The 26,581-nt window shown below is 36.3% G+C and overlaps 3 protein-coding genes across 6 annotated transcripts; 1 reads left to right on the top strand and 2 right to left on the bottom strand.

Moving 5' to 3' along the window:
* Positions 1-349: 349 nt before the first annotated feature.
* Positions 350-4,071, bottom strand: LOC125244138 (tyrosyl-DNA phosphodiesterase 2). The gene is made up of 7 exons (XM_048154148.1): positions 3,767-4,071; positions 3,247-3,373; positions 2,346-3,002; positions 1,922-2,013; positions 1,715-1,833; positions 1,379-1,549; positions 350-1,267 (listed from the first exon to the last, which is right to left on the bottom strand). The coding sequence occupies exons 2-7, from the start codon at positions 3,270-3,272 to the stop codon at positions 962-964; spliced, it is 1,371 nt and encodes a 456-aa protein (XP_048010105.1). The 5' UTR covers positions 3,273-3,373; positions 3,767-4,071; the 3' UTR covers positions 350-961.
* Positions 4,029-17,396, top strand: kiaa0319 (KIAA0319 ortholog). 3 transcript variants are annotated; one of them, XR_007179237.1, is made up of 21 exons: positions 4,029-4,614; positions 4,998-5,106; positions 5,745-6,448; positions 7,558-7,714; positions 7,829-7,927; positions 8,654-8,751; positions 8,857-8,944; positions 9,049-9,144; positions 9,239-9,371; positions 9,544-9,772; positions 10,715-10,838; positions 10,921-11,050; positions 11,485-11,633; positions 12,704-12,855; positions 12,948-13,086; positions 14,777-14,936; positions 15,081-15,217; positions 15,349-15,471; positions 15,578-15,638; positions 15,862-15,952; positions 16,455-16,495. XR_007179237.1 is itself a non-coding variant. In XM_048154145.1 (21 exons), exons 2-21 carry the CDS (start codon positions 5,058-5,060, stop codon positions 16,900-16,902), a joined length of 3,123 nt encoding a protein of 1,040 aa, XP_048010102.1. In that variant the 5' UTR covers positions 4,029-4,614; positions 4,998-5,057; the 3' UTR covers positions 16,903-17,396. The 3 variants fall into 3 exon arrangements, 1 of the variants encoding a protein (XP_048010102.1); XM_048154145.1 differs by lacking the exon at positions 15,578-15,638 and adding an exon at positions 16,730-17,396 and having other exon boundaries at positions 16,455-16,546; XR_007179236.1 differs by having other exon boundaries at positions 15,578-15,952; positions 16,455-16,513.
* A 213-nt stretch (positions 17,397-17,609) lies between these two features.
* On the bottom strand, positions 17,610-26,263 carry aldh5a1 (aldehyde dehydrogenase 5 family, member A1 (succinate-semialdehyde dehydrogenase)). 2 transcript variants are annotated; one of them, XM_048154147.1, is made up of 11 exons: positions 25,594-26,263; positions 25,020-25,262; positions 24,414-24,497; positions 24,140-24,310; positions 23,925-24,041; positions 23,431-23,574; positions 23,187-23,330; positions 22,010-22,168; positions 21,557-21,720; positions 21,169-21,227; positions 17,610-19,079 (listed from the first exon to the last, which is right to left on the bottom strand). In XM_048154147.1, the coding sequence occupies exons 2-11, from the start codon at positions 25,239-25,241 to the stop codon at positions 18,868-18,870; spliced, it is 1,476 nt and encodes a 491-aa protein (XP_048010104.1). In that variant the 5' UTR covers positions 25,242-25,262; positions 25,594-26,263; the 3' UTR covers positions 17,610-18,867. The 2 variants fall into 2 exon arrangements, with proteins under 2 accessions (XP_048010104.1, XP_048010103.1); XM_048154146.1 differs by lacking the exon at positions 25,594-26,263 and having other exon boundaries at positions 25,020-25,587.
* Between the last annotated feature and the right edge of the window lie 318 nt (positions 26,264-26,581).

The raw sequence follows: 26,581 nt of genomic DNA, 5'->3' as shown, positions 1-26,581 counted from the left end.
CTGTGCTGGTAAATGCCTCTTTGCTAATCCAATTCCTGACACCATGCCAATGACAAAAAATAATTCTTGTTGTCAGCCTGCCACCTCTATAAATTTGTATCTAACTGTACTGGCACATTTCAGTTCTGTTTATCTTAGGAAAGAGAATGTGCTGTAAATCATCCAGAAGATTTAGTCCAGACTTTCAGCTATGTAACATTACTTACTCCAAACCCAGAATATTACAAATTAAAATAAATAAATTAATAAATACCGCTTTGATATTTTTGTGGTTGTTCTCAGTCACAGCATAAGAATCATAAGCTGTCCTTTTAGCTCCCTCTAGTGGAAAAATAAGGGAAGAAAACTGTAGTTTTGATAGTTATTATTTACATTAGTTATTAACATTTGCATATAGAGGAGACTGGTGTCAAGTCTAAGTCAAGGTCTAGTCAAAAGTCTAAATTCCAATTACACAAATGTGTTTTCTTTAGCAGTAATTTTGTATATGCAGTGCATTCAAGCAACATAATGAAGAATGAAAGACTGCAGGACAAGGAATACTTTTCATAAAAGTCAGGATAGAGTTGTGATATGTGTTTTCAGTGTTATACAATGTAATGGTCTACTTAATCCAATAATAGGCTGTTTAATGGCAGGTTCCATTGTGTTTTGTTGTCAAACTATCAGTGTATGTTCAATGAACTATTTTTTTTTTTCCTGTGTAATAATGGTGGAATTTTTTTGAGGTGGCTTTTTGTAGCCAAGATGTAAGGGATTTGATTATATAGAAATATTCACTGAATCACTGGAGTGAAAAGTGTGACAATTAGCCCTGGTCTCCCCAATAGTTATATGGTTGGTTCATAACATTTAAACACTAGTTCAGAGTTCATTTATCAATAGTGATTTGTTAAAACAAATCATGAACTTATGACCCATTTAGATATACGTAATTTTGTGCAGACCATAAAAAAGAACATTAGTCAGTGACACGCTGCTCTTCTGATGCCCCAAATAAGAAAGTACAAAGAATGCCCCAGTGATCACTGATGAAATAGTCACACTTCAGCTTCTCCAGACCAATCAGGGTCATGCTTTCTGGCCGTAGCTTGGCACCGTCTGCGGCTGTTCTGATAAAAATTCGATCAAATCGCAGGCGTATAGAATTAGGGATTTCATTGTTATCATTGATGGATGTGTCCCAGGTGTATCTGCTTTCCTCTGGTTTCCCCAGCATCTCCCACACATCAGAGATACCATCCGGCAGCCCCCCAAGCTTCTTCACCTTCATAACAAACACAGACAAACAAATTTACATATCACATTTTGACAGATTAAAATGTGAGTTTTGATTTTGAGGACATTAGAGCAAACACATGCTAATATCACACACAACCTCCCAATCCCTAAGGTTAGTATCTCCTCCAAATATGACTGAGTGGTCCCCTGGAGCCTCTTTCATCCATTTCCAGACTCTCCGCAGCTGATTCAGACGTTCTTGAGAGCCTGTCTTACAGCTCTCCAGATGAGATGTCATTATGCACAGTGGGTGGCCTAAAAAGCTCACCTAAACAAACATGCAAACACAAAATGGGAAGCTGAATGTTTTGAATAGTCTAAATTTACATTATGACTTTTTTCATTAAAAACATGGCCAAAAGGGTTAAAAAAAATGCATATTCATAATAAGGCATATAAGTCAATAATTATCAAACAGCTAAAAGGAACCTACATTTGCTATTAGAAGGTTCCTGCCCATCTCTGTGGTTGGGTACTTCACAATGTTGCTCTGGAGGAATTGTACTCTGTCCTTTCTAATCAAAATGCCAGTGAAATAGTCCTCATCACTGGCTGAAAACACAAAATGTACACAAAAAATCTGATATTCATGCCAGAAATAGTATTTATTTATTGAGTTTGTATGTAACCATTAACATACCTTGCAGAAACTGATAATCATTCATAATGTTCTCTAAAATCTTCAAAGACGGAGGAATCAGCTCTTGTAACAGTACAACATCTGCATGGTGCCTGCATTAAAATCCTGATTTAGTTATCAATTCATTCAAGTCCTTTTCTAAGTGGTTTTGTAATACATTAGATTTTTCTAGTTAATTAAGATGTTGAATGCTGTAGACATGATGTGTGTAATGACACACTTCACCTTTAAATGTAAATTAATATTAGTTAAGCAACCTGAGAAACACTATTATGCAACTGTAAACTCTCTAAACCTGATAATTTAAAGATTTTATTCATCCTTAATAGTATATTTAATCATCCTTATGAGAAATCTATTCATATTAATGTTTGGTCTAAAAACATATAAACATAAAAAATTGCAATTGGTGAATAACACTTACTTTCCTAAGAGTGACAGCAGACCTTTGAGCCGGTTAAAGACATTATCCGAATCCAGACCATCTATATTCCAGGATATCACTGTCAGATAGCTGCTTTTGGTGCTGGATTGGGTTTTCTGCTGATCAGCTGACTGATCTGTTAATGAATTTTCCCAGTATGCCTGTTTTAAGGAAAAACTGGACTGTTTTGTCTGGGTGGACTTGGATTCTGTTGATGGTGATTGTACTTCCTGGATCGGAGTGGTTTGTGTTGACTGCGTTTGGACAGATTGGAGTTGGGATGAATCTGTCTGAGTTGACTGGTCACATGTAGACCGAGCTGATGTTTTCTGTGCACTTTGGGCTTTTTGTCGATGAGAGGAGCTTGCAGGAGAAGTTACAGGTGAAAGAGATTGATTTCTTGTTTTGCGAGTATTCTTTTCTTGCTTTGATCCTGCAGACCTTTTTTCGAGGCGCTCAGGCAGGTGTTGTGAGGGTGGTGACAGCTCTTCAACAGTGACCCGAGCGCACTCACCACCTGCTTTCATTTGGCATGCAGCACTCTGTCTCTTTTTATGCTTTTTATTCTTTTTCCCAGTTTTCCTCTCAACTTTATTGTCCACGAGACATGGAGCAGTGTCATTACAGCCCACACGGGGCTCTCCTGAGCAGGTGTGACTATATCAGAATAAAATACAGTATGTCAACAAGTCAACTGTGTGGCAGCTCATATATTCAGTAAAACAGCAGCATATTATCTATCAAGACTAAAGCAGCTTGACATTTTGAAATTAGATAATATAACTAAAAATTAAACAGTCTAACCAAAGCAAACAGTTTTGTATACAGTAAAACTGACATTAACTACAGAAAATAAAAAATGCTTTTAATGCTTCTTGATATTATTAAATAATGTACTTACCCTGGTGAACAAGGTGGTTCATTCATTTTAATAGGGAAGATAGGTTTGTGTTCACTTCTTGGAGCTTTCAGATTCAATTTCTGTTCAAGGGTTTGGTACTGACTGTGATTATGCTGTCAATTTAAACCTGACATGAACAAGTTTATTCAGCCTAAGCTTATGAAAAGCATAGTTAACTCATTAGTCATAACATGCATTATGTACAAAATGCCAACAATATGAAAATTAGGCAACAGGTTAGACCTATATAGGTAAGCTATCACTGGGTATGTGATCTTATAATTTTGTAGGCTATCGTTTAAATCTACAATTGTGTACGTGCTTTTACTCCTTTACATAACTTAGCTAGGCTATATTCAATTTACCTTTAAAGAACTAGCATACATTTAATAAACACGGAACTGTCAAACAATTTCGTAAAGAGGATAAATATAGAAAGAGATAAGAGGGTTTTTTATCGTACAGCTGCGAGATATAAAGTCGAAATTATGAGATAGCATAAAACATATTTCATACTTACAGACACCTGTACTTGTCTCCCAGGTCTCGAGTAATTCATCGCTCCAGAGGGCAGCAGCAGTTAGTTTCGATTTCCCACACGTCAGAGTGAGGTTGGTCTATGAAATACTGCGCGGCAATAGCAACATATTCAAATCTCAGAAGGTTTTTCTCGTACTTTATGGTATAAATAAATAGTTAAACAATGACAATAAGATATCCCTATTCTGAATTAAAAACGCAGGGAAGCGTTAAAATGAGACGTGTTAGCCAGGCTGCTAAACTCCGCCCGCCGCTTTTGAGCTCTCTGTTGTTGTTTTTCTGACCAGGATTTGGAGTGTAGTCGACGTAATATTAATAGTAAAATTAATAAAGCTAATATAATAACTTATTCCTTAAATAATAAAATAATATAATGTTGTTTCTGTGATCACGTTTTGGTGTGTGGTCGACATAATATTAATTATTATAATTAATAATGCTAATACGATAATGTATTTTTAAAAAAATAATATTTAAATAATATAATAGTGTAAAAAAAATTTCCACTAAGCCTCAAGACGCAATTAATAAATCCGGGATGTGATGTGTGTTTCTGCAACATCCGAGATCACGTCACGTGTCTCCCTCCGCCCTGCTCGTCTCTGTCTTCTCTGCTGACACTCCCTCCCGGACCCGCAGACATACACCTCAACATCCCTTTAGCAATATCAGACCTTCATCAAAACATCACTGCCGCAATACCAGCTCCTCATCCCAGCATTACTTCAGTATCCTATCCAGCGCAGGTTCGCTATGGAGCAGCAGTACGGAAGCTGATTCTCGATGTCATGGAAACAGATGCTTGAATAAGAGCGTCACATCCCACGGGTACAGATACAACTCACAATAGCTGCGCACATTTTTGCTGTTGACTTTCTATTTAGTCCCGTTGTTTGTAATGATTTGCTTGTTTTATGTAACAAATTGTGCTAATTGTGGTAAATAATAGGCTATAAAATTGCAGATAATATCTAATGTAGCCTATTTTAGTATCACATGACATTTCTCCAGAGGTATCTAAGCCCTCAGGGCCGGTTGCTGTGAGGGATGGAAGTCAAATAAAAAAGGCTATGCAACAAATGTTTTAAATTACTTAAATTGCTCTAAATTACTATTAATTGATTAATGCTGCTACTGTAATGTTATTTTATAAGATCTGTCTGTTTGTAATAGCCTAGCCTGTGTTGTCTCCTCTGTCTTGAACCTTATAGAAAGTTTGAAGAGGTAATGACGGTCAAAATCTATTGCTGTGAAAAGGCAGCAGTGGCATCATGAACGTCTCACCAGTTCTCTCACTTGTGTTGCTCTTCTGTATCAAAGGCAAGTATATATTTCTGCATTACATGCATCAACACCAAGACAAGTCCCTACTGCCATTCTGGAATATAATTGAAATGTATAAATAGTATTTTATATATATTATATATAATGAATGTTTTTTTGTATGTATGTATGTATGTATAAAACACAAAGTGGCCAGTTGTTAAGTATGCTGATGCTGACATTTGTAATTTAAAAAATGTGTAAATTTTTATATATAAAGTTTGCATGTGTGTTTTATTTTTTATTTTTTGTATCATATTTGATACATCAGGAGTGAGACTATGGACTATCATATATATATATATATATATATATATATATGGATAATCAAGTAAACCTTGGTTCCTTCAGTCCAGTAAATGTCCATCTTGAAATATTACTAAAAATATGAAAGTTATTCTCACATTTACTTTAAAAAATGATCAGAGATTTCACAGCAAAAAGACACGTCCCACAAGCTGAAGCTAGACTTTTTTTTAAAATTTTACTTTCTTAGGCCTTTTACCTGCTAAAAAAGTATGAATTGTCAATCAGAGGGAAGGAAACATGTAGTAGATTGTGTACAACAGGTTTTTACTTAATCAAAAATGACAAACCCTAGCATTTATTTCATCATGCATTTGTTGTTGATGCAGTCTCGGGACAGTGCTGGCAGGCCGCAACCTACTCGGAGAGCGTGGTGTCTCCGGAGCTGAGGAGCAGCAGTATTTTACGGGTTCCGGATGTGTCGTCTCTGTTCCAGTGTGCAGGGGCTTGCTGTGATCTCCCGGGCTGTGACCTGGCCTGGTTTTTTGAGCGCCGCTGCTATGTGCTCAGTTGTCAGCGAAAAGAGAACTGCCAGCCGAAGCAAAGACCTGGTACTGAATCTTTATTGGCCTTTTTGCAACGTGGGCCCTCGCAGACACTGGTTCTGCAATCCCTGGTCCGAGGAGAGTCCTTCCCAAACCACTGGCAGCCTCTGCCCAGGCACAGGGGCTCTGAGGACCCCATGAAGGACCTTGCCTTGTTGGAAGGCATTCGAGATTTGGACAACACTGATGCTGAGTATCCCGAGAGTTTTCGTAGTTTGGAAGACAAAAGAGCTGAAGACAGGGATGGTGCAGCTGTAGAACAAGAAGAAAGCCCTGGGCTATATGCTTGGCCACTTGTTCAAGGAAAAGAAGAATTCAACCAATCAGAAACAGAGAGAGTTGGTGAAAGACTGATGACAGTGCAGGGTACCCTTGAAAGTAGCACCTTTCCCCCAAGTAACTTCCCAGAAATGGGAAATGAAAGCAAATCATCTCTTGTTGAAGCAGAATCCGATCTTACGCCCCCAACCACTGCACTTAACATGATGGTGAGTGTTGGTTACAGATTCATGCACATTATTTCCGGACACACTAAAGACATTAAAAACAGACAGGTAAGTAAATATTATATACACTACTGTTCAATAGTTTGGGGTCAGTAATTTTGGGTCAGATTTTTTTAAAGAAATTAATACTTTTATATAGCAAGGACACATTAAATTGATCAAAAGTGACAGTAACGACTTATATTGTTACAAAAGAGTTCTAAAATAAATGCTGTTCCTTTGAATTTTTTATTTATCAAAGAATCCTGAGAAAGCAAAGTATCACTTTCCACAAAAATACTGATCAGACAACTGTTTTCAACATTAATAATAATGTATTTTTATATAATAATATTAGTAATAGTAATAATAATAATAATATATTAATAATTATATATATAAATATTTCTTGAGCACCAAATCAGCATATTACAATTTCTGAAGGATCATGTGATACTGAAAACTTTAAAACATTTTAAAATATATTCAAATAGAAAAAAAGTGATTTTAAATTGTAAGAATGTTTCAAAATATTACTGTTTTTACAGTATTTTATATATATATATATATATATATATATATATATATATATATATATTATATATATATATATATTATATATATATATATATATATATATATATATATATTAAAATTTAAATATAAATTTTTAAAAAATAATTAAAAATGAATTTAATTTAAATTTACATAAATTTCATATATATATATATATATATATATATATATATATATTGACAAGGCTGTTGGCATGGCAATTAGCAATGAAATGAACTGGCTTTTCTCTTATAGATAGTTGCCAATTCATTATCATGACTTGAAATGTCATGATTCTATTTTAATGTTGTGGCGTCATTGGGAAACATGGTGTCTCCAATGTACTCTCACTCTGGCCAAGTGCTTAATCAGTCTTTCATGTCTCATCTGCTGTGTGACATCTTGTGAAATTTGTAAATAACACTTCATCATTATCCTGTTAGAGTCATGTCATTCACTTTTTATTGCCTTGTTCTGGTGTCTTGTACTAGTCCACAGACTTTGGTCGACATGGGTGACAACAATTATGTAACACAATGTTACTTCTATCATTAAAGGTTGAAGAAGACCCACAAAACATTTCGTCTGCAACTCCTTCACCTAATGTTCTGCAAGACATCAGCACAAAGCCCTCAAAGTTGAGTGCTGTCAGTAGTTTCTTCACTACTCCACTCAGCACTGAAGCCACATCGCAGATGATCTCAGAAGAGCAAGGTACTACAGATGTTTTACTGCATTAATTACATTTATTAGTGGTGCTTATTCAAGCAAGCATCACTATTATTATTACTCAGATTGACTCTTTTTTCACACACTCTCTTTGTTCAGTAAGAGCCCTGTCTGTCTCCATTGAAGGACCTGTGGAAGCAACGCTGCCTCAAAATACAATTGAACTAACTGCTACTGTTAGTCCAGAAGACACTGCAGGTTGGTCTTCTGCATTCTGAATTATGTGCTTTCCTGAATCATAATTAAGGGTTAGTTCACCCAAAAATGAAAATTCTGTCATTACTCACCCTTGTGTCGTTCCACACCCGTAAGACCTTCGTTCATCTTGGGAACACAAATTAAGATATTTTTCATAAAATCCGATGGCTCAGTGAGGCCTGCATCGCCAGCAAGACAATTAACACTTTCAAATGCCCAGACAGCTACTAAAGACGTATTTAAAACAGTTCATGTGACTACAGTGGTTCAACCTTAATGTTATGAAGCGACGAGAATACTTTTTGTGCGCGAAAAAAAAACAAAATAACGACTTTATTCAACTGTAACTAGTGATGGGCGATCTCAAAACACTGCTTCATGAAGCTTCATGAATCTTTTGTTTCGAATCAGTGGTTCAAACTGCCAAAGTTATGTGAACTGAAATTTCAAAACACTTATGACGTAACAAAGCCTCGTTTACCTCAAATCACGTGACTTTCAAGCTCCTAACCACTGATTCGAAACAAAAGATTCATAAAGCTTCATGAAGCAGTGTTTTGAAATCGCCCATCATTAGATATTGTTGAATAAGGTCGTTAATTTGTTTCGAAGGTCTTATGAATGTGGAATGGCACAAGGGTGAGTAATAAATTACACAATTTTAATTTTTGGGTGAACTAACCCTTCAAGCATTTAATATTATGTTAACAGTATCTTTTTCCTCAGAGGCTCCTTACACATATGAGTGGACTTTGGTAACGTCGTCTGATGGACACCACGGAGTGATGGAGGGCCGGCACAACAAGTCTGTCAAAATTTCAGAAGTGAGACTCAGCTCCTGACCACTTTCAGTATGACTGCCAAGTGATCGTTTAGAAGATTAGACAATGTTCTTTTTCTAAATACATCTTTGTTTTCTTTTAATCCAGCTTCCCACTGGTGTCTATGCTGTCGGAGTAAGAGTGAAAGCACAACAAGCATATGGAGAAAGTTCTGTGAACTTTACAGTACACCCTGGTATAACTTCACCCTCTTTAGATCCATATTTGATATTATTTGCCAAGCGTACAGTATGTGCATGTGCCTCGTTTATATGAACAGGCTTACTTTTCATTCTGCAGCAGTGAATGTAAATAAGCCTCCTAAAGCCGTCACTCTACCCAAGAGCCAAGATGTGCTTCTTCAAGAAGGTTCCATCTTCATCATTAATGGCAGTCGTACGTAGCTTGTTTTGTCCATTTCTCTCATTTTTTTCTTTAGATCATTTAGGTCATGAGTTTTTAACCAAATGTGCATCCTGATGCTTCCCAGAGAGTGTGGATGATGTTGGAGTAGTCAGTTACCTGTGGGAGAAGGTGGACGGCCCTTTTTGGAAACCTGAGGGTCCTGTTGACACGCCTGGACTGCGGCTACAGAATCTTTCACCAGGAGAATATACCTTCAAGTAAGGACCTAGCTAAGTTTGTACTGTAACAACAGGCCTATTGTATAATTTTCATTTTTCATCTTCTATAATTTGCCGTTGAAATCTTTGGTGGGCGATTCCACCGGGGCTTTTTAATTTGACTTGACCTCATTAACTTGATCCTGACCTGATTTTGCTTGACCTACATTAGGCTGACAGTGTCTGATTCTGATGGACTGACCGACTCCAGCACTGCCACTGTAAGGGTCAGCAGCCCAAAAGATGACCCTCCTCAGGCCAGAGCAGGCAGTGACCGGGTCATCACCCTGCCTCTCAACCACCTCACCTTGTTGGGTAACGACAGCACTGATGACCACGCCATTACCAGCTACCTCTGGACACTCCATCCCAGCAGCCTGACCCAAAAGGTCACTATGCAGGTAATTAGATCTTTAATTTACCCAGTGGAAAAACGTGTTGCTCTAAAGTGAAAAACACTTACTGGAGTTTGTCAGCACAGATCTCATCTATGTCTTACAGGCATATGTTTGCCGGTTCCAGATATTTATTAAAGGGATAGTTCGCCCAAAATAAAAATTCTGTCAATAATGTTGTTCTAAACCCGCAAGACTTTCGTTCATTTTCGCAACACAAATAAAGATATTTTTGATGAAATCTGAGAGCTTTCTGCTCCTTCATAGACAGCTACGCGACTACCACTTTGACACTTCAAAAAGTTCATAAAGAGATTGTAAAACTGGTTTAGTCCAAATTTTCTGAAGAGACTTGGTTGCTTTATATGATGAACAGGTTTAATTTAGGCTTTTATTTACATATAAACACTGATCAGCGAACATAAACAGAAGCTCAACCATACCTGCATGACGCGCTAGAACAAACCTCTTGCGGAAGATCAAAAGTACTGTGTAACACACAAGAATGAACCTCAATGTTTCTCGCACGTCAAGCAAACATGCTTGAGCTTCTGTTTACCACAACTGATGTGTGAGTTGACGTGAATAAACATAATTGAATAATTCAATCTGTTCATCGTATAAAGCAATTGCGTTTCTTCAGAAAATTTGGACTAAACCATTCAATTCATATGGATTAGTTTTACAAGCGTCTTTTTGAAGCGTCAAAAGTGTCAGTTGCATAGCTTTTCAATGGAAGGACCGAAAGCTCTCAGATTTCATCAAAAAGATCTTCATTTGCATTCCAAAGATGAACAAAAGTCTTACGGGTTTGGAACGACATGAGGGTAAATAAATAATAACAGAATTTACATTTTTGGGTGAACTATCCCTTTAAGTAAAATTATTTTGTTTTCAGTAGACATAAATGTGGAGCAGTTGATGTTTGCATATGCTGTGTGTTTTCAGGATGTGAGATCACCTTTCCTGCAGATCTCTGATCTCCAGGAGGGTCGGTACACATTTCAGCTGACAGTCACTGATTCCAGAGGTCAACAGGATTCAGACACCATCTCAGTCACTGTGCTCCCTGGTAAAACAAACCCACTACACCAATCAGTGTGTATAAAGAAAAACTATGCATTCTCTATAATTGAAATTTTGTTGTGTGGTAGCAAACAAAGCACCAGTCGCTATAACAGGGCCAGAAAGGCAACTCTTCCTCCCAGTCAACAGCATCACATTGAATGGCAGTGGCAGCACTGATGATCAGGCCATCAGCAGCTACCAATGGGACATGATCAGGTACCAATATCATTCTTTTAATGTTGGCTCTTTACAATGAACTGGTTGAACTGGTTTATGGACTGAATTTGTTTTTGACATAATTTAAATGATATCATATATCATTGTATATTATATTTTATACAAACATTTTTTTTTATCTACACCTACTTATGTAGTGTTCAAAAGTTTGGGCTCTCATGTGCACCAAGGCTGCATTTATTTAATCAAAAATACAGTAAAAACATGAAAATAAGCCAGACATCCCAACTCCATAAATAACTGGACAAATGTGGCATGTTGTCTTTAAGAATATCTTCCTTCATCCAGACCTGTCTCATATTTCAAAACACATTTCTAAATTTTCAATCACCCTTAGTGTTGCATGAATAGTGAAGGATTTTGGTGAAAAGTGTATTGATGTGCCATCACCACTCTCCTATGTAACGGTGAAGTGGCCCTCCAGGCTTGAAGATAAAAGATGCCAATAAAGCGGTTGCCATAGCAACTGGCCTGAGATCTGGGAATTACAAGTTGAAACTGACTGTGACAGATCAACAGGGAGAAACAGACAGCGCAGTCCTTGTTGTCACTATTAAAGAAGGTAAGCAGAATCATGTAAATGTATAAATGTAAGTAACACATTATATTTATTTCTGTAATTTAAACACTGACATTTAAAATGTCTTTGCATTACAGAAAATAGAAAACCAATTGGCATTTATTTTAACTCTCTGGTAGTGGTCAAAAATTACAGATTTTCTTTTTATTATTATTTCAATTATATATATTGAACTATATATTAGTGCAATATTATTTTTTAATAGTTTGTTTTTTTAGGGGATTTTATAGTACAAAATTATATTTATGCAGTAGTTATATTCCATTTATTCACTTTTTGAGCATAGACCTGAAAATGAAATTTCCAACTTAAACCGTCATAAATCTTTAATGTTTTGGAGCACAGACTTAAGTTTGGTTTCTTCTTAAGGATGACACTTGGCAGATTATTGCTGAAGTGAAAAAAGTTTTAAAAAGTGAACTTAAAACTTTTTTTAAAAAGCTATAGAATTTTACTTTTATTGTTATGAAAAATACTTTTTTAAATTTTTATGACATATATATTTTATTAAAAAATATATAAATTATGACATATATTTTTCATTTTACTCTAAAACTGCTAGAAAATCAAAGCCATAAATCTAAAAAGTTTTGTTACAAATTTGAGGTTGATATCTCAAAAAATGAGCTTTCAGTAAGATTTTGTTCAGGTGCAGTACCAAAAGTTTCCACTAGATGAAATTAGTTTCCCATTCATTTTATACTGCAAACAGTACAAGTGTGAACATTTTTTCAGGTCCATTTAACCTTTTCAAATCATGTCCATGAATTTTTGTGTGTGTTCACACAGCAAGTGCCAAAACCTTTGCCTAGTTTTGTACCATTCCAATGAAGTAAAAAATTCTATAAAAAGAAAACAAAAATGTAAAAATTTTCAGAAAAATCTGAAAGAAGAGCACCAGAGGGTTAAAGAAAGATATCACAAGAACATTTTTCAAGCTAAATATTTCACAAAAAGAAGGTTGTCTGACCTTAAATGACAAAACAATAGATATTTTGACAAAAAGCATTCTAGGACATTTCCAGCAATTCTCTGTGTTGTTACATTCACAGCCAAAAGCCTTCCACTGGTCGCTCATGCCAGCGGCAGTCACACACTCACTCTGCCCAACAACTCTCTGGTGCTCAGGGGCTCGGCGTCCAACAGCGGAACAGCAAACGTGTCCTTTCTTTGGGTCCGAGATGAACAGAGTCCTGCAGCTGGGGTGAGTGAGTTATTTGTACACCATTTGCTGTGGCTCAGTGTTTTATCTGATGATCTCTCTCTCTCTTTCTTTTTTTCACGTTTTGAGAGTAGGATGTTTTATATGGCTCAGATCACGAGGCCTTCCTTTACCTCACCAATCTGGTAGAAGGAACGTACCTATTCCAACTCCGGGTCACTGATGCCCAGGGCCGCTCGAGCATGGCTACGGCCACTGTGGAAGTACGGCCTGGTAAGATATTTCTTATTTATAGTAGGAAACAGTTGCTAGATATTTAAAATGCATCAATTATTTGACATGTCATATCTGCTAAGAAAACACTTGGGGCCAATAAGATTTTTTAATCATTTTCAAAACAGAAGCTTCTTTTGCATTTATTTTATTAAAACACAGTAAAAACAGTAATATTCAGTAGTGTTTTTACAGGTTAAAATAATTATAATATGAAAATAATTCTAATAAGCTGATATGGCGCTCAAAAAAGATTTATCAATGTTGAAAATAGTTGTTCTGCCTAATATTTTTGTAGAAACATGATACATTTTTTTCCACTGCAGAGCCAAATGACATTCAGCTCCACCTCTGTGGATCTAATGGGTGGAGGAATAGAGTTATGGGTAGGGTTAGGGTGTGGTTGGACCTTTTAGCTCCACCCATTACACCCAAATGACATCCAGACTTTACGCTCCACCCATGACTCTGTAGTGAGAACAGCATATTTTGTAACATTGTAAATGCCTTTGTGACTTTTGATCAATTTAATGCATTCTTGCTTAAAAGAATTCATTTCTTTCAAAAAAATTAACTTTACAAATCTACTGACACCAAACTTTTGAATGGCATTGCATGAACAGCATCCTTATCAGAACATTTCTACCTTCATGTAAACATTTAAGGTAATTAAAGGTGCCCTAGAACTTTTTTTTAAAAGATGTAATATAAGTCTAAGGTGTCCCTTGAATGTGTCTGTGAAGTTTCAGCTCAAAATACCCCATAGATTTTTTTTTAATTCATTTTTTTTAACTGCCTATTTTGGGGCATAATTAGAAATGAGACGATTCAGGGTGTGTGGCCCTTTAATTCTCGTGCTCCACGCCCCAAGAGCTCCCGCTTGCCTTAAACAACATAAAAAAAGTTCAAACAGCTAATATAACCCTCAAAATGGATCTTTACAAAGTGTTCGTCATGCAGCATGTCAAATCGCGTAAGTACAGTGTTTATTTTGATGTTTACATTGATTCTGAATGAGTTTGAGGCTATGCTCCGTGGCTAACGGCTAATGCTACATTGTTGGAGAGATTTATAAAGAATGAAGTTGTTTTTATGAATTATACAGACTGCAAGTGTTTAAAAATGAAAATAGCAACGGCTCTTGTCTCCGTGAATACAGTAAGAAACTATGGTAACTTTAACCACATTTAACAGTACATTAGCAACATGCTAATGGAACATTTAGAAAGACAATTTACAAATATTACTAAAAATATCATGCTATCATGGATCATGTCAGTTATTATTGCTCCAGCTGCCATTTTTTGCTATTGTCCTTGCTTGCTTACCTAGTCTGTTGATTCAGCTGTGCACATCCATACGTCCTGCCCTTGTCTAATGCCTTTCATAATGTTGGGAACATGGGCTGGCATATGCAAATATTGGGGGCGTACACCCCGACTGTTACGCAACAGTCGGTGTTATGTTGAGATTCGCCTGTTCTTCGGAGGTCTTTTAAACAAATGAGATTGATATAAGAAGGAGGAAACAATGGAGTTTGAGACTCACTGTATGTCATTTCCATGTACTGAACTCTTGTTATTTAACTATGCCGAGGTAAATTAAATTTTTTAATCTAGGGCACCTTTAAAATAGCACATTCTGCTAATTTACACATTGCTTGTTTGATGCCATTGATATTTGTGTGCAGATCCACGTGAGCGAGAGGAGGTGGAGCTTGAGCTGCAGGTGGGCGTGGCTCAGGTCAGCCAGCAGCAGAAGGACACAGTAGTGAGACAGCTGGCCGCCCTACTGCATGTTCTGGACTCAGACATTGCACTGAAGGACCTGCACGGCCAGTCAGACATCAGGTACTACACACAAATTAACCAAACTAACCAAACCAATCTAAATGAGAACTCCATTTTGACTTGTGTTCTTAAATGAAGAAAAATTATAATTACTAAAGACTAACCCTAGTTTAGTTAAAGCCTAAATGTGTTTCTTATGTTTAGCACAGTATTTAGGTTCTCAGTGCAGGGTCCTGATGGTACTATCCCAGGCCCAAAACTCGCTCGTCTGCTGAGAAACCAGCTGTTGCGAGAGAAAACCGACTTCTTGCTCTTTAAGGTCTTAAGAGTGGACACAGTTAGTGAGTGACTTGATTTGTTTTCTTTAAAGACATTTAAGTTCCCTTAGACTGTTAAACAACAAATGTATAATACAAATATATAATAAATTAATGCAGTCTTTCTGATATTACCTTGGTGGTGAATACTTCAGTGTGTTTGCTGCTGTGTTCTGGACGTGGTCAGTGTGACCCCATTACAAAGAGCTGTTCCTGTGACCCTCTTTGGATGGAGAACCCCATTCGCCGCTTCCTTGAAGATGGCGAGAGCAATTGCGGTTAGTGTGACTTATCTATTCTTAAGGCAAATATGTAAATTAGACATTTTAAATAAGATAGAAGCTAGTTCAAAATTTTGCATTCAAAATCAATTTATTTCAATAGGAATCTGAGCAAACGGGAGTTTCCTGATGTAGATTTTGCATTGGAAAACATCGGAAAGCTGGTTAGAAAATGACTTTTGTGTGAGCGATGCTTCATGCAGTGCTATACTATTGACAATGGACCTTTTATTCCCACAAAATTTCGCTAATGTGACCCCACCTACATTGATTCTTTCTGCTGTGCTAAATTATTTAGGGATATTTCTGATGGGTTGTCATGAAAAAACTAGAATGATTGACAGCAATGGAAAGACTGACGGCTGATCTTCTGTTTCTTCCCTGCAGACTGGAGCGTATTGTATGTCACAATCTCTTGTTTTGTGACAATCATTTTCCTCTTGTCAGTCAGCTGGATTTGCGTCTGCTGCTGTAAAAGGTGATAAAGATTCTATTACTGCATGTTAACAAACGGCCTATTGAAATGTGTGGCATTAGTTATGTCATATTTTCCTGTTAGTACTACAAGTCCAGTATTAAAGGGATAGTTTGTCATTGTTTATTCATCCTCATGTCATTCCAAACCCATATAACTTCTTTTGTGGAACACAAAAGGAGATCTTTTGAATTATATAGCCTGTAAATTGCTGTTTTTCCATGCAAGAACAGTGAATATCAACCTTTTAAACTTCAGGAACAACACAAAAGCATCATAAAAGCGGCTACTTTTAAACTGAAATTTTGTCAAAGCTATTGTCTTCAGATGATTTTGAATATAGCGCACAGGTTGCTCTGTATGGACTGCTTTTATATTTTTGTACTCCTTCACTTTCATTATATTTTGTGGCCATTTTTTGTTTCATGAGAAATGACATAATGGGGATTTTGTGTACTTGTGGTACGGGTATCTATAATTGTGTGTTTGTTTTGACCTGTTTTAGAGGGAGACGCACCAAAGTGAGAAAGAAAACCAAGTACACAATACTGGACAACATGGATGAGCAGGAAAGGATGGAACTTCGGCCAAAGTATAGTAAGTTTCAGACCTGATTTCTTGATTAACTTATTTAATGCTGCAATATTTTTTACAGGGATGATTGAAGACACTCTTTGAAGGCTTGTATTTTTAAGTGGTTTGCAGCATTGCTTTAGAGGAAGACCATTAGGTTTGTAATTGTAGTTACTGCATTCACTTTTCTGTGTTTGTCATCTTTAGATATTAAACACAGGAGCACAGAACACAACTCGAGTCTGATGATGTCAGAGTCGGAGCTGGACAGCGAGCAGGACAACATTTTCAACTACGGGAGAGCCGATAAAGCTCGAAACAGGGCCAATGGAGTGGTCAGAAATGGAGATACTCTCAGCCTTTGTCCTGTGGAGGGTTGAGTCTTACATGAACAAATGGACATTTCTTCATGGTGGATATTTACAATGCAATGGTATTGTTGAATATTCCACAAATACAGATACAGACAAAGACTGGCTAAATGAATGGGCTACTAAACTTGCCGACTACTGAATGCAGTTGGTCTCGCAATGAATAATCATGGTTTGCTGAATGATACACTTAGACTTTCAGTTATCAATACAATTTGAATATAAAAAGACCTGTGCATTCAACTCACACAATCGCAATTTTCCTCAGTATGTGCTTAATAATGCTTGTAGGTTCAGTGACAGTGCAAGCAATTGGTTATTTTGCCATTTATATGACGCTTCATTGATAAATTTTGGGGAGAAACTGCAAATAACTGATCTATAGAAAAGCAAAATCCAAAAAAAGAAAAAAGAAAATATTCTTCTTTATGCAAAAACATTTTAACCGTTCTTAACTATTTGAATGTTAATGTGCCTGATTAAAATGCACTCTTTTGTTATGATCTGTTGGTTTTTCAGTCTTGTCCCTGATACTATACTGTGTCTTTTTAATGTTCTGGTTTTACAAGCGTTTAAAATTTCTGCTTTAGCTGGAATTGCAATAGACCACAATTGCATAGTGACAAGGAGATGCATTTCTTATATTTTCTCTTTTGTTTCAAATGCAGCTGGAGATGCAAAAAATAAATAAATAAATAAAGACATGTGGCCCTTTACAGAGGTTAAGACTGTTTTATAACCAAAATACGAGTTCAATATATATAGTAGCAGTGTCGGAAATGTAATGAATCAGTGTTGAAATGGTGCAACTAAACAGAAGTTGAAATGTTCAGAGCTGAAGTTTCTTTACTGAGACTTTCAACTTTACTTAGTCAGCTTCACGTGATTATCAGCAAACATTTCAATCCTAAGTAAAAAATGAATATACTTCTAAACACAATTTACAATACAATTGGGTACATCAATTGAGATTAATATTTACAACAATTAAAAAAAAAAAATACATTGGCACTTACAACATTTGGCCACGACAAATTTGTTAACTTTCTAGACAAATCTCTATGCTTTAATACCTCAACTCAGAACAGTTTAAGCACCCAAATATATCCCATCATTTAGATATATTTAGATATATCCTTTAGATATATCATTTTATATATTTTGCAGATGCTTTTATCCAAAGCGACATACAAAAGAGAGACAAACAACCTTCATTATAGTCTCTGTTTCATCTTAATCCATTTCTAGAATTACAAAAATAGAACACTTAGTAAGTTAAACATTTACACATTTACTGGAATAGCGTTTTTTTTTTTAGAAAGGTTGTGCTTTTATTTCCCACTGGATCAACCCCCAATCCCTACATTTGTACATCCTTAATCATAAAGTGGGTGCGCTCATTTCTTTGTGCCTACATGAATCAGTTACACTGCAAAAAAAATAAAATAATTTTTTATATATATATATATATATATATATATAAAATATATATGTGTGTGTGTGTGTGTTTTTCATCTAAAATGAAATGGGATAAAGAATTAAAAAAAAAAAAAATTAGATATTCAAGATATATTCTCTAAGAAATCTTAAACATTTACACAAAAATAGGTTTATCTTGTTTTAAAGATGTTTAGCTATTTTTACATAATAAAAATAAAGAAAATGTTTTTTTGCAGTGCAAGTCAATCTTGTTTCAGAGCAACTAGGGTACTTCAATCAGTTATGATGGACAGAATCTGAAAGAGGACCATTTGTACCACCCCTTTTTACAGAAAATATCTAAAATACTGTCATCAAAAAGTCTCTGTGTTCTTTGAAAACAACATCAATTCGTACAGTCACTATTCAGTTACGTCTGATTAAAAGAGAGAATGGTTCACAGTGTTTTGTGGATTAATGTTTTTATGATGGTCTTGCTTGAATAATGGCATACTGCCTTGTATTTTTTGCTCTAACCACTAAAAACCATTGTCTTTAAGGAGAAAGTCCCCCCAAACACATGTACTTTATTTCCAGATACTCATCAATGCCATATTTGGATCCTTCTCTGCCCAGTCCAGACTGTTTGACTCCACCAAAAGAGGCTTCTGTGGCGGAGATCAGACCTTCATTGACCCCGACCATGCCCACCTCCATCTGCTCAGCCACTCGCCAGATCTGACTGATGTCTCTGGAGTAAAAGTAACCTGTTGAAAGAAAACAGTTTTGAATGCTATATCATGAAACTGTGTCAATCGCCAGTCGGCCGGTAACATTCTAACAATGCAAAATTGTGAGAACATGAACACAAATGTTGCTCTGGACAGTTGACTGGTCAGTGCTGGATCGTCAGTTTAAAGGTTTAAAGCTTGCCAATTTAAATATTCAAGCTCAAGGAGACATGAAAGGGAACTCGATTCGTATTTGCACGCTGTGTGGGACGTTTTCTGTGTGCAGCATCCGAAGCACACGCACAAATACTGTATTGAGTCCTCTTTCATGTCTTCTTACGCTTGGACAGACATATTCAAACTAAATTATGTCAAAATGCCCATCTTGGCAAGTATCCTTGTAAACATAGTTGGTTATGTCTTAACTGAATGTAAACAGTTGAGAAATAAAATGCATATGTAACAGTATATTGGATCCGTGCTCTTAAAGTGACAGCAGCTTAATATTCCTGCTACTCTCTGACAGAGAACAATCACTAATTGTTCTTGACTGAATAACTTTTGTAACTTTAATATGCGGGTTTGTATGTGTATATATATACACAAACCCGATTCCAAAAAAGTTGGGACACTGTACAAATTGTGAATAAAGGAATGCAATAATTTACAAATCTCATAAACTTATATTTTATTCACAATAGAATATAGATAACATATTAAATGTTGAAAGTGAGACATTTTGAAATGTCATGCCAAATATTGGCTCATTTTGGATTTCATGAGAGCTACACATTCTAAAAAAGTTGGGACAGGTAGCAATAAGAAAAGTTAAATGTACATATAAGGAACAGCTGGAGGACCAATTTGCAACTTATTAGGTCAATTGGCAACATGATTGGGTATAAAAAGAGCCTCTCAGAGTGGCAGTGTCTCTCAGAAGTCAAGATGGGCAGAGGATCACCAATTCCCCCAATGGAAAACTGTTCTGTGGTCAGACGAATCAAAATTTGAAGTTCTTTTTGGAAAACTGGGACGCCATGTCATCCGGACTAAAGAGGACAAGGACAACCCAAGTTGTTATCAGCGCTCAGTTCAGAAGCCTGCATCTCTGATGGTATGGGGTTGCATGAGTGCGTGTGGCATGAGCAGCTTACACATCTGGAAAGGCACCATCAATGCTGAAAGGGACATCCAAGTTCTAGAACAACATATGCTCCCATCCAGACGTCGTCTCTTTCAGGGAAGACCTTGCATTTTCCAACATGACAATGCCAGACTACATACTGCATCAATTACAACATCATGGCTGCGTAGAAGGATCCGGGTACTGAAATGGCCAGCCTGCAGTCCAAATCTTTCACCCATAGAAAACATTTGGCGCATCATAAAGAGGAAGATGCGACAAAGAAGACCTAAGACAGTTGAGCAACTAGAAGCCTGTATTAGACAAGAATGGGACAACATTCCTATTCCTAAACTTGAGCAACTTGTCTCCTCAGTCCCCAGACGTTTGCAGACTGTTATAAAAAGAAGAGGGGATGCCACACAGTGGTAAACATGGCCTTGTCCCAACTTTGAGATGTGTTGATGCCATGAAATTTAAAATCAACTTATTTTTCCCTTAAAATGATACATTTTCTCAGTTTAAACATTTGATGTGTCATCTATATTGTATTCTGAATAAAATATTGAAACTTGAAACTTCCACATCATTGCATTCTGTTTTTATTCACAATTTGTACAGTGTCAACTTTTTTGGAATCAGGTTTGTGTATATATATATATATATATATATATATATATATATTGGGGGGGACTGGATTTCGTCCTTGGGAACTGACTGGATCATAGGAAGTTGGATGTTGCTAACTAAATGAATATAGTATATCATGATTGATTAATTCTCCTTGTGGTCAAATGATTAACTAGCAATATTCTAATGTAGTCTATTGTACATGCCTTTCAACTAATAAGGAACGCTCATCATCTTTTCAGCCATGTCTTATAATAAATAAACAGGTATGTGAGAAAAAGTGGCCAAACTCAAGACTGTCCAACAACAAAAAAAAAAAAACCTTTGTAAACTCTGAAATGTAGAAAAAAAACAAGATTATTTTGTACAAACCTGCTAAACCAACAGGAGAAGCATTGGCAATAGCAAGTGCCTCCTGTTCTGTGTTGAACCTGGTGAAAAAAAAAAAAAAAAAAAAAAGTCAGCAGCTGGCCGAAGACTCAAGCAGACATGTTAAATCATTCACACTGAAACATGTTGCCCATTAAAACCTATTCACAAAACACATTAAGATGATCTAAAATGAAAATAAATAATTTTAATAATTAAATGAAACCTAAATATTTTCATTAAAAATGAAATTTAACTATTCACTAAAATTATGTTAATAATACAATGAAATCTGTAGATAGATAAATCTGTATTGAAAAAGAAAAATTTTAAATGACTACATTTGAGGTTAATAACAAGTTATATAATACAATAAATTGTAAATACTTACTTAACAACAGGAATAAGGGGTCCAAAGGTCTCCTCTCTCATACAGAGCATGTCAGTGGTGACATTAGACAGCAGGGTGGGCTGCATGAAGGAGCCCTCCAGCCTCTTCCCACCTCGAACTATAACTGCTCCCTGTGCCACAGCATCTGTGACCTGACCCTCCACCTGAAAGAAACAACTGCATTAAATCCTTTCATCTCAACCAAATTCCCTTCACATGATCTATCTGTGTGTGTCTGTGTTGCCAAGTCCGAGGTTTTCCTGTGGAATTGGGCTACTTTTACACTGTTTCAAGTTTTTTTTTTAGTCCGCTGGTTAAATTTTTACCCCGCAGGAGCGCTGATTGGGCTAGTTTTGGCCGTGACTGGGTTCGTTTGATTAGCATTTGGGTTGGTTTTGTTATGCAGAGCTGGCAACCCTGGTGCGTGTGCTTGTCGACAGTGACATGAGGCACCTTCTCTGCAGCGCGGGTGTTGATGAGCGGCCCCTGTGTAGTGGTGGGCTCCGAGCCGTGGCCAAGCTTCAGCTCAGCATCCATAGCCTTCGCCAGCTTTTCCATGAAAGCATCGTGGATCCCACTCTGCACCAAAAAGCGGTTGGAGCACACACAGGTCTACAGAAGAGATGAGTACAAGATGCATTACAGATGAGAACTCAGACAAATGTCATATATACCATGATATTTACAAGTTACTCAAAAGGTATTTCAAAGAATACTATGGTGCTGAATCCTGGTGAGTAAAGTTACACTATTTCACTTAGGGCTGTCAAACGATTAATCGCGATAAATAAAAGTTTGAGTTTGTATAATATATGTGTGAGTAATGTGTGTAAATAATATGTATATATAAATACACAAATTAATGTATATATTTAATAGAAATATGTTATGTACAAATTATATATATATATATATATATATATATATATATATATATATATATATATATATAAAATATAAATTATATAAAAATATAAATAAATACATATACTTGTAAATATTTCTCAAATATATACATGGATATGTTTGTATTTATATATACATAATAATTACACACAGTACACACACATATATTAGGCAAACTCAAACTTTTATTTTGTATGCGATTAATCGTGATTAATCGTTTGACAGCCCTAATTTCACTCATTATTTATGAAAAATATTCACTTTAATACAGTTTTCTCCCTTAAAAACTGTTTAGGTCAATCTCAAAAAGAAATGTATGGGTCATATTTCTTCCCAAAATAAACAGGGAAAAAAAACAATATTTTGTATAAATTAAGTATGTTTACATAGTACCATTAAGATTTTTGCATAGTGATTATTTTCATGACAATTAAGCACATTTTTCCTCACAATTCCCATTACTGTAATGTTAAAAAAAGTAAATTAATTTAATATGATTTTAATAAATATAATTATAATTGAAATATTATACAAATATATTCATTTAAATTATAAAGTATTTATTCATCATGTTAGCTGAAGCAGAAAACTAGGCATTACCACAAGGTTACTCAAAATATCAATAATTTTTAGGGAGAATTTCCAACAAAAATAACAAAGTAATAATTATATTGTGTATATCAAAATTACTCATACCATGATATAAGATTTAAATAACACTCACCTGGCCTGAGTTCCTAAATTTGGAAGCCATCGCTCCGGCAACGGCTTTATCAACATCAGCGCTGTCAAATACAATAAAGGGGGCGTGTCCTCCTAACTCCATGGACACCTTTTTGACCGTTCCTGCAGCATATCTTAGCAGTATCTGCAAAAGCATTTAAAATGTTTACTTAGGCAATTATTAAATTATGGCAAACATTAATTGTCAACTGCACACATAAATGAGATGCTGGGTGGATCTTCACCTTGCCAGTGGCAGTGGAGCCGGTAAATGAGATTTTGGCCACTAGAGGGTCTGTGCAGAGCAGCTCTCCCACAGCAGGGGTCTTTTCTCTTGAGCAGGGCACCACATTAAACACCCCTGGAGGAATGCCAGCCTGAACTGACAGCTAGATAGGAATACAAATTATACAGATTACACATTCTTTTATATACATTGCCTTTCAAAAGTTTGGGGTCCATAAGACTTTTTAATGTTATTGAAAGAAATCTCTTATACTCACAAAGTCTGCATTTATTTGATTAAAAGTAGAGTAAAAACTAGAATATTGTGAAATATTATTACAATTTAATTTTTTTTATTATTATTTTAATATATTTTAAAATGTAATTCATTCCTGTGAAGGCAAAGCTGAAATTTCAGCAGCCATTACTCCAGTCTTCAGTGTCACAAACTTTTGATCAGTAGTGTATCTACTAAAGCCTCAAGTTATATTGGCTTTAATGGAAACAGACAGACCTCAGCAAGGGCCAGAGCAGAGAGAGGAGTGTCCTCAGCCGGCTTCACCACTACAGTGCAGCCCACTGCAAGCGCTGCTCCCACCTTCCTGGTTATCATGGCACTAGGAAAATTCCACTGTAAAGAGAGAAAATTTAAAATCACACCTGGCAGTTTTAGTTTAGCTCATTGATCCTGACGGTGTTATGTTATAATAATGAAGAAGGAAGTCTCACAGGTGTAATGATGGAAGCCACTCCCACAGGCTGCTTGAGTAACAGGATCTTGCGGTCCTTGGCTGAAGGTGCAACAATATCTCCATATACACGCCTGGCCTCTTCAGAGAACCACTCCAGAAAGGAGGCAGAATATGTAATCTCTCCAATAGACTCCTTCATGGGCTTCCCCTGTACACACATACATGTTATAACATCTCCTAATATCTGGATCCTTGTAAATGGACATGTTAAGAAGTTGTACACTGTATGTAATGTATGTCAGTATACCTACACACTCTGCTGTGATCAACTTGGCAAGATCTTCCCTGTTCTGAATAATGAGATCAAACCATTTCCGCAACAAAATGCTTCTTTCCTGCAAAGAGCATGCATCAATATGAGAACTTCTGATTTTTATATTGAATTAAATTATAATTTTATTTATTTAAAACATAATTAAAACAGTAAAAGAAATCAAATTCTAATATGCTGATTTGTTGCTCAAGAAACATTTCTTTTTAGAAATGTTGAAAACAGTTGTGCTGCTTAATATTTTTGTGGGACCTGATATTTTTTCAGGACGTTTTGATGAATAGTAAGTTCAAAAGAATAGCATTTATTTGACATATCATCTCTGTAAAAATGTAAAAGCATTTATGTCACTTTTATTCAGTTTAATGAATAAAAGTCTTAATGAAACACTATAGCACTATGTAAATAGACGTAAATTATGCAAGATTTTCGTTTTTTTCCTCCTGGATATTTTTAAGTGAGAAAAATATGTTAAACTGAAGTAAACATTTTTTCTAAATAATGAGTGAAAAGTGGGTTGTAGTATACCATCATTTTTTTCAAGCACCTTTGAGTACCATGTAAACACCATGTATATTCAGATCACCTTGGCTGTATGACTCTTCCACAGGTGAAACGCTTTGTATGCAGCATTGACAGCGTCTTGAGCTTCCTTTGTACCGCAGTCTGACACCTTCGCGATTTCTTCTCCAGTGGCTGGATCTAACACGGGGAATGTGGATGCAGCGGACACCCAGCGCCCATCTATGAAGCCTTCAGTCCGCAGGAGCTGCGCTGACACATCGAGGCTGTACGGCCGCTGCAACATGCTGGGTAGGCCAGAGAACACCTGCCGAAGAATACATCGACCTCTTGAGAGATACAAACTGCCCATGGTAAAAACTGACAGGTCTAAAAACACCTCTGTCTGGTCTGTCTGCAGGTTGAGTCGTGCAAGTCTAAAATCAAGCTCAATCCAGTCTAAAAGGGCGGTCGCTTTAAACACGTGATTACATGCGCTTGTAACAGAATTTCCTTTTTTACTTTATGCTATCGCCGGATATAATATGTATAGCAGAAAAATCCAGCTGTTAATTTCCACTCTTAACTCTTAAAATGCTAAAGACGGAGTATTAAAAATGAATTATAAGGCATGTTGCATAACTCTGCTTATCACTCACTGCAAAGCAGGAAATTCAATCGGGTTCAAGGTACGGTAGTGATGGAAGGCGACATTAGCGACGTCCGATTCATGAACGGTCGGATCTTTTCAATGAATCAGTCGAACCGGTTAAAAACGGTCTAAATGATTTGTTCACGAATCAGTCCGTTAAACCATACAGTAGCCTATATCACTTTAGTATTAGCTTTGAACCGAAAAAGAATCAGTTGAACCGGTTAAAAACGATCTAAATGATTCGTTCATCACGAATCAGTCCGTTAAACCATACAGTAGCCTAACATTAGTATTAGCTTTGAACCGAACTGTTCGAAGGAATCGATTCGTGAAAATGAATCTACGTGGCACATAAACAACTCTGGCGTGTTCACAACATAAGCACAACAGCGCCTTCTGTGGCAACTGTACATGAGTGGCTGTGCAATTTAAACTACAGAATCTCATAATGTAACTTTTAAAAAACTATCATGTCATAAGATTCTTGTGGTCTCATTAAGGGAGGAGAATAAAAACTTGTTCATAATATGAAACTGCATTTGCTTTCTCCTTCAAATCATCCATCTGTCCAAACTGCTTTATCCTCTACAGCAGTGTTTTTTAACTCCAGTCCTCGAGAACTGCTTCCCAGAATGTTTCAGATGTGTCACTGTTTAACACACCAAGAAGCTGATGAGCTCAATCAGGTGTTTTAAATAGTCTGACATCTAAAAGCTTCTGGTAGTTGGGTCCCCAGGACTAGAGTTGCAAAACACTGCTTTACAGGGTTGCTGGAGCCTATCCAATATCTCGGGCCACAGGCTGGGCACATCACAGGACTAGTGAGAAATCAAATATATTCAAATATCCCCACTCAAATTATGAATTTTGCTTGAGCTCTTCTTTGTTCCTGTGTCCCTTTAAACAAAAGCATTTACTAGCATCCAGCTCTTGAAGTTGGAAATGTTGGTATTTTTGCAAGCACCCATTTTTACTGCTACACAAAATTAACA

Source organism: Megalobrama amblycephala, linkage group LG13, assembly GCF_018812025.1.
Source record: "Megalobrama amblycephala isolate DHTTF-2021 linkage group LG13, ASM1881202v1, whole genome shotgun sequence".
Lineage (NCBI taxonomy): Eukaryota > Metazoa > Chordata > Actinopteri > Cypriniformes > Xenocyprididae > Megalobrama > Megalobrama amblycephala.
The sequence above is the reverse complement of the archived record's forward strand: the minus strand, read 5'-3'. Positions and strand labels throughout refer to the sequence as shown.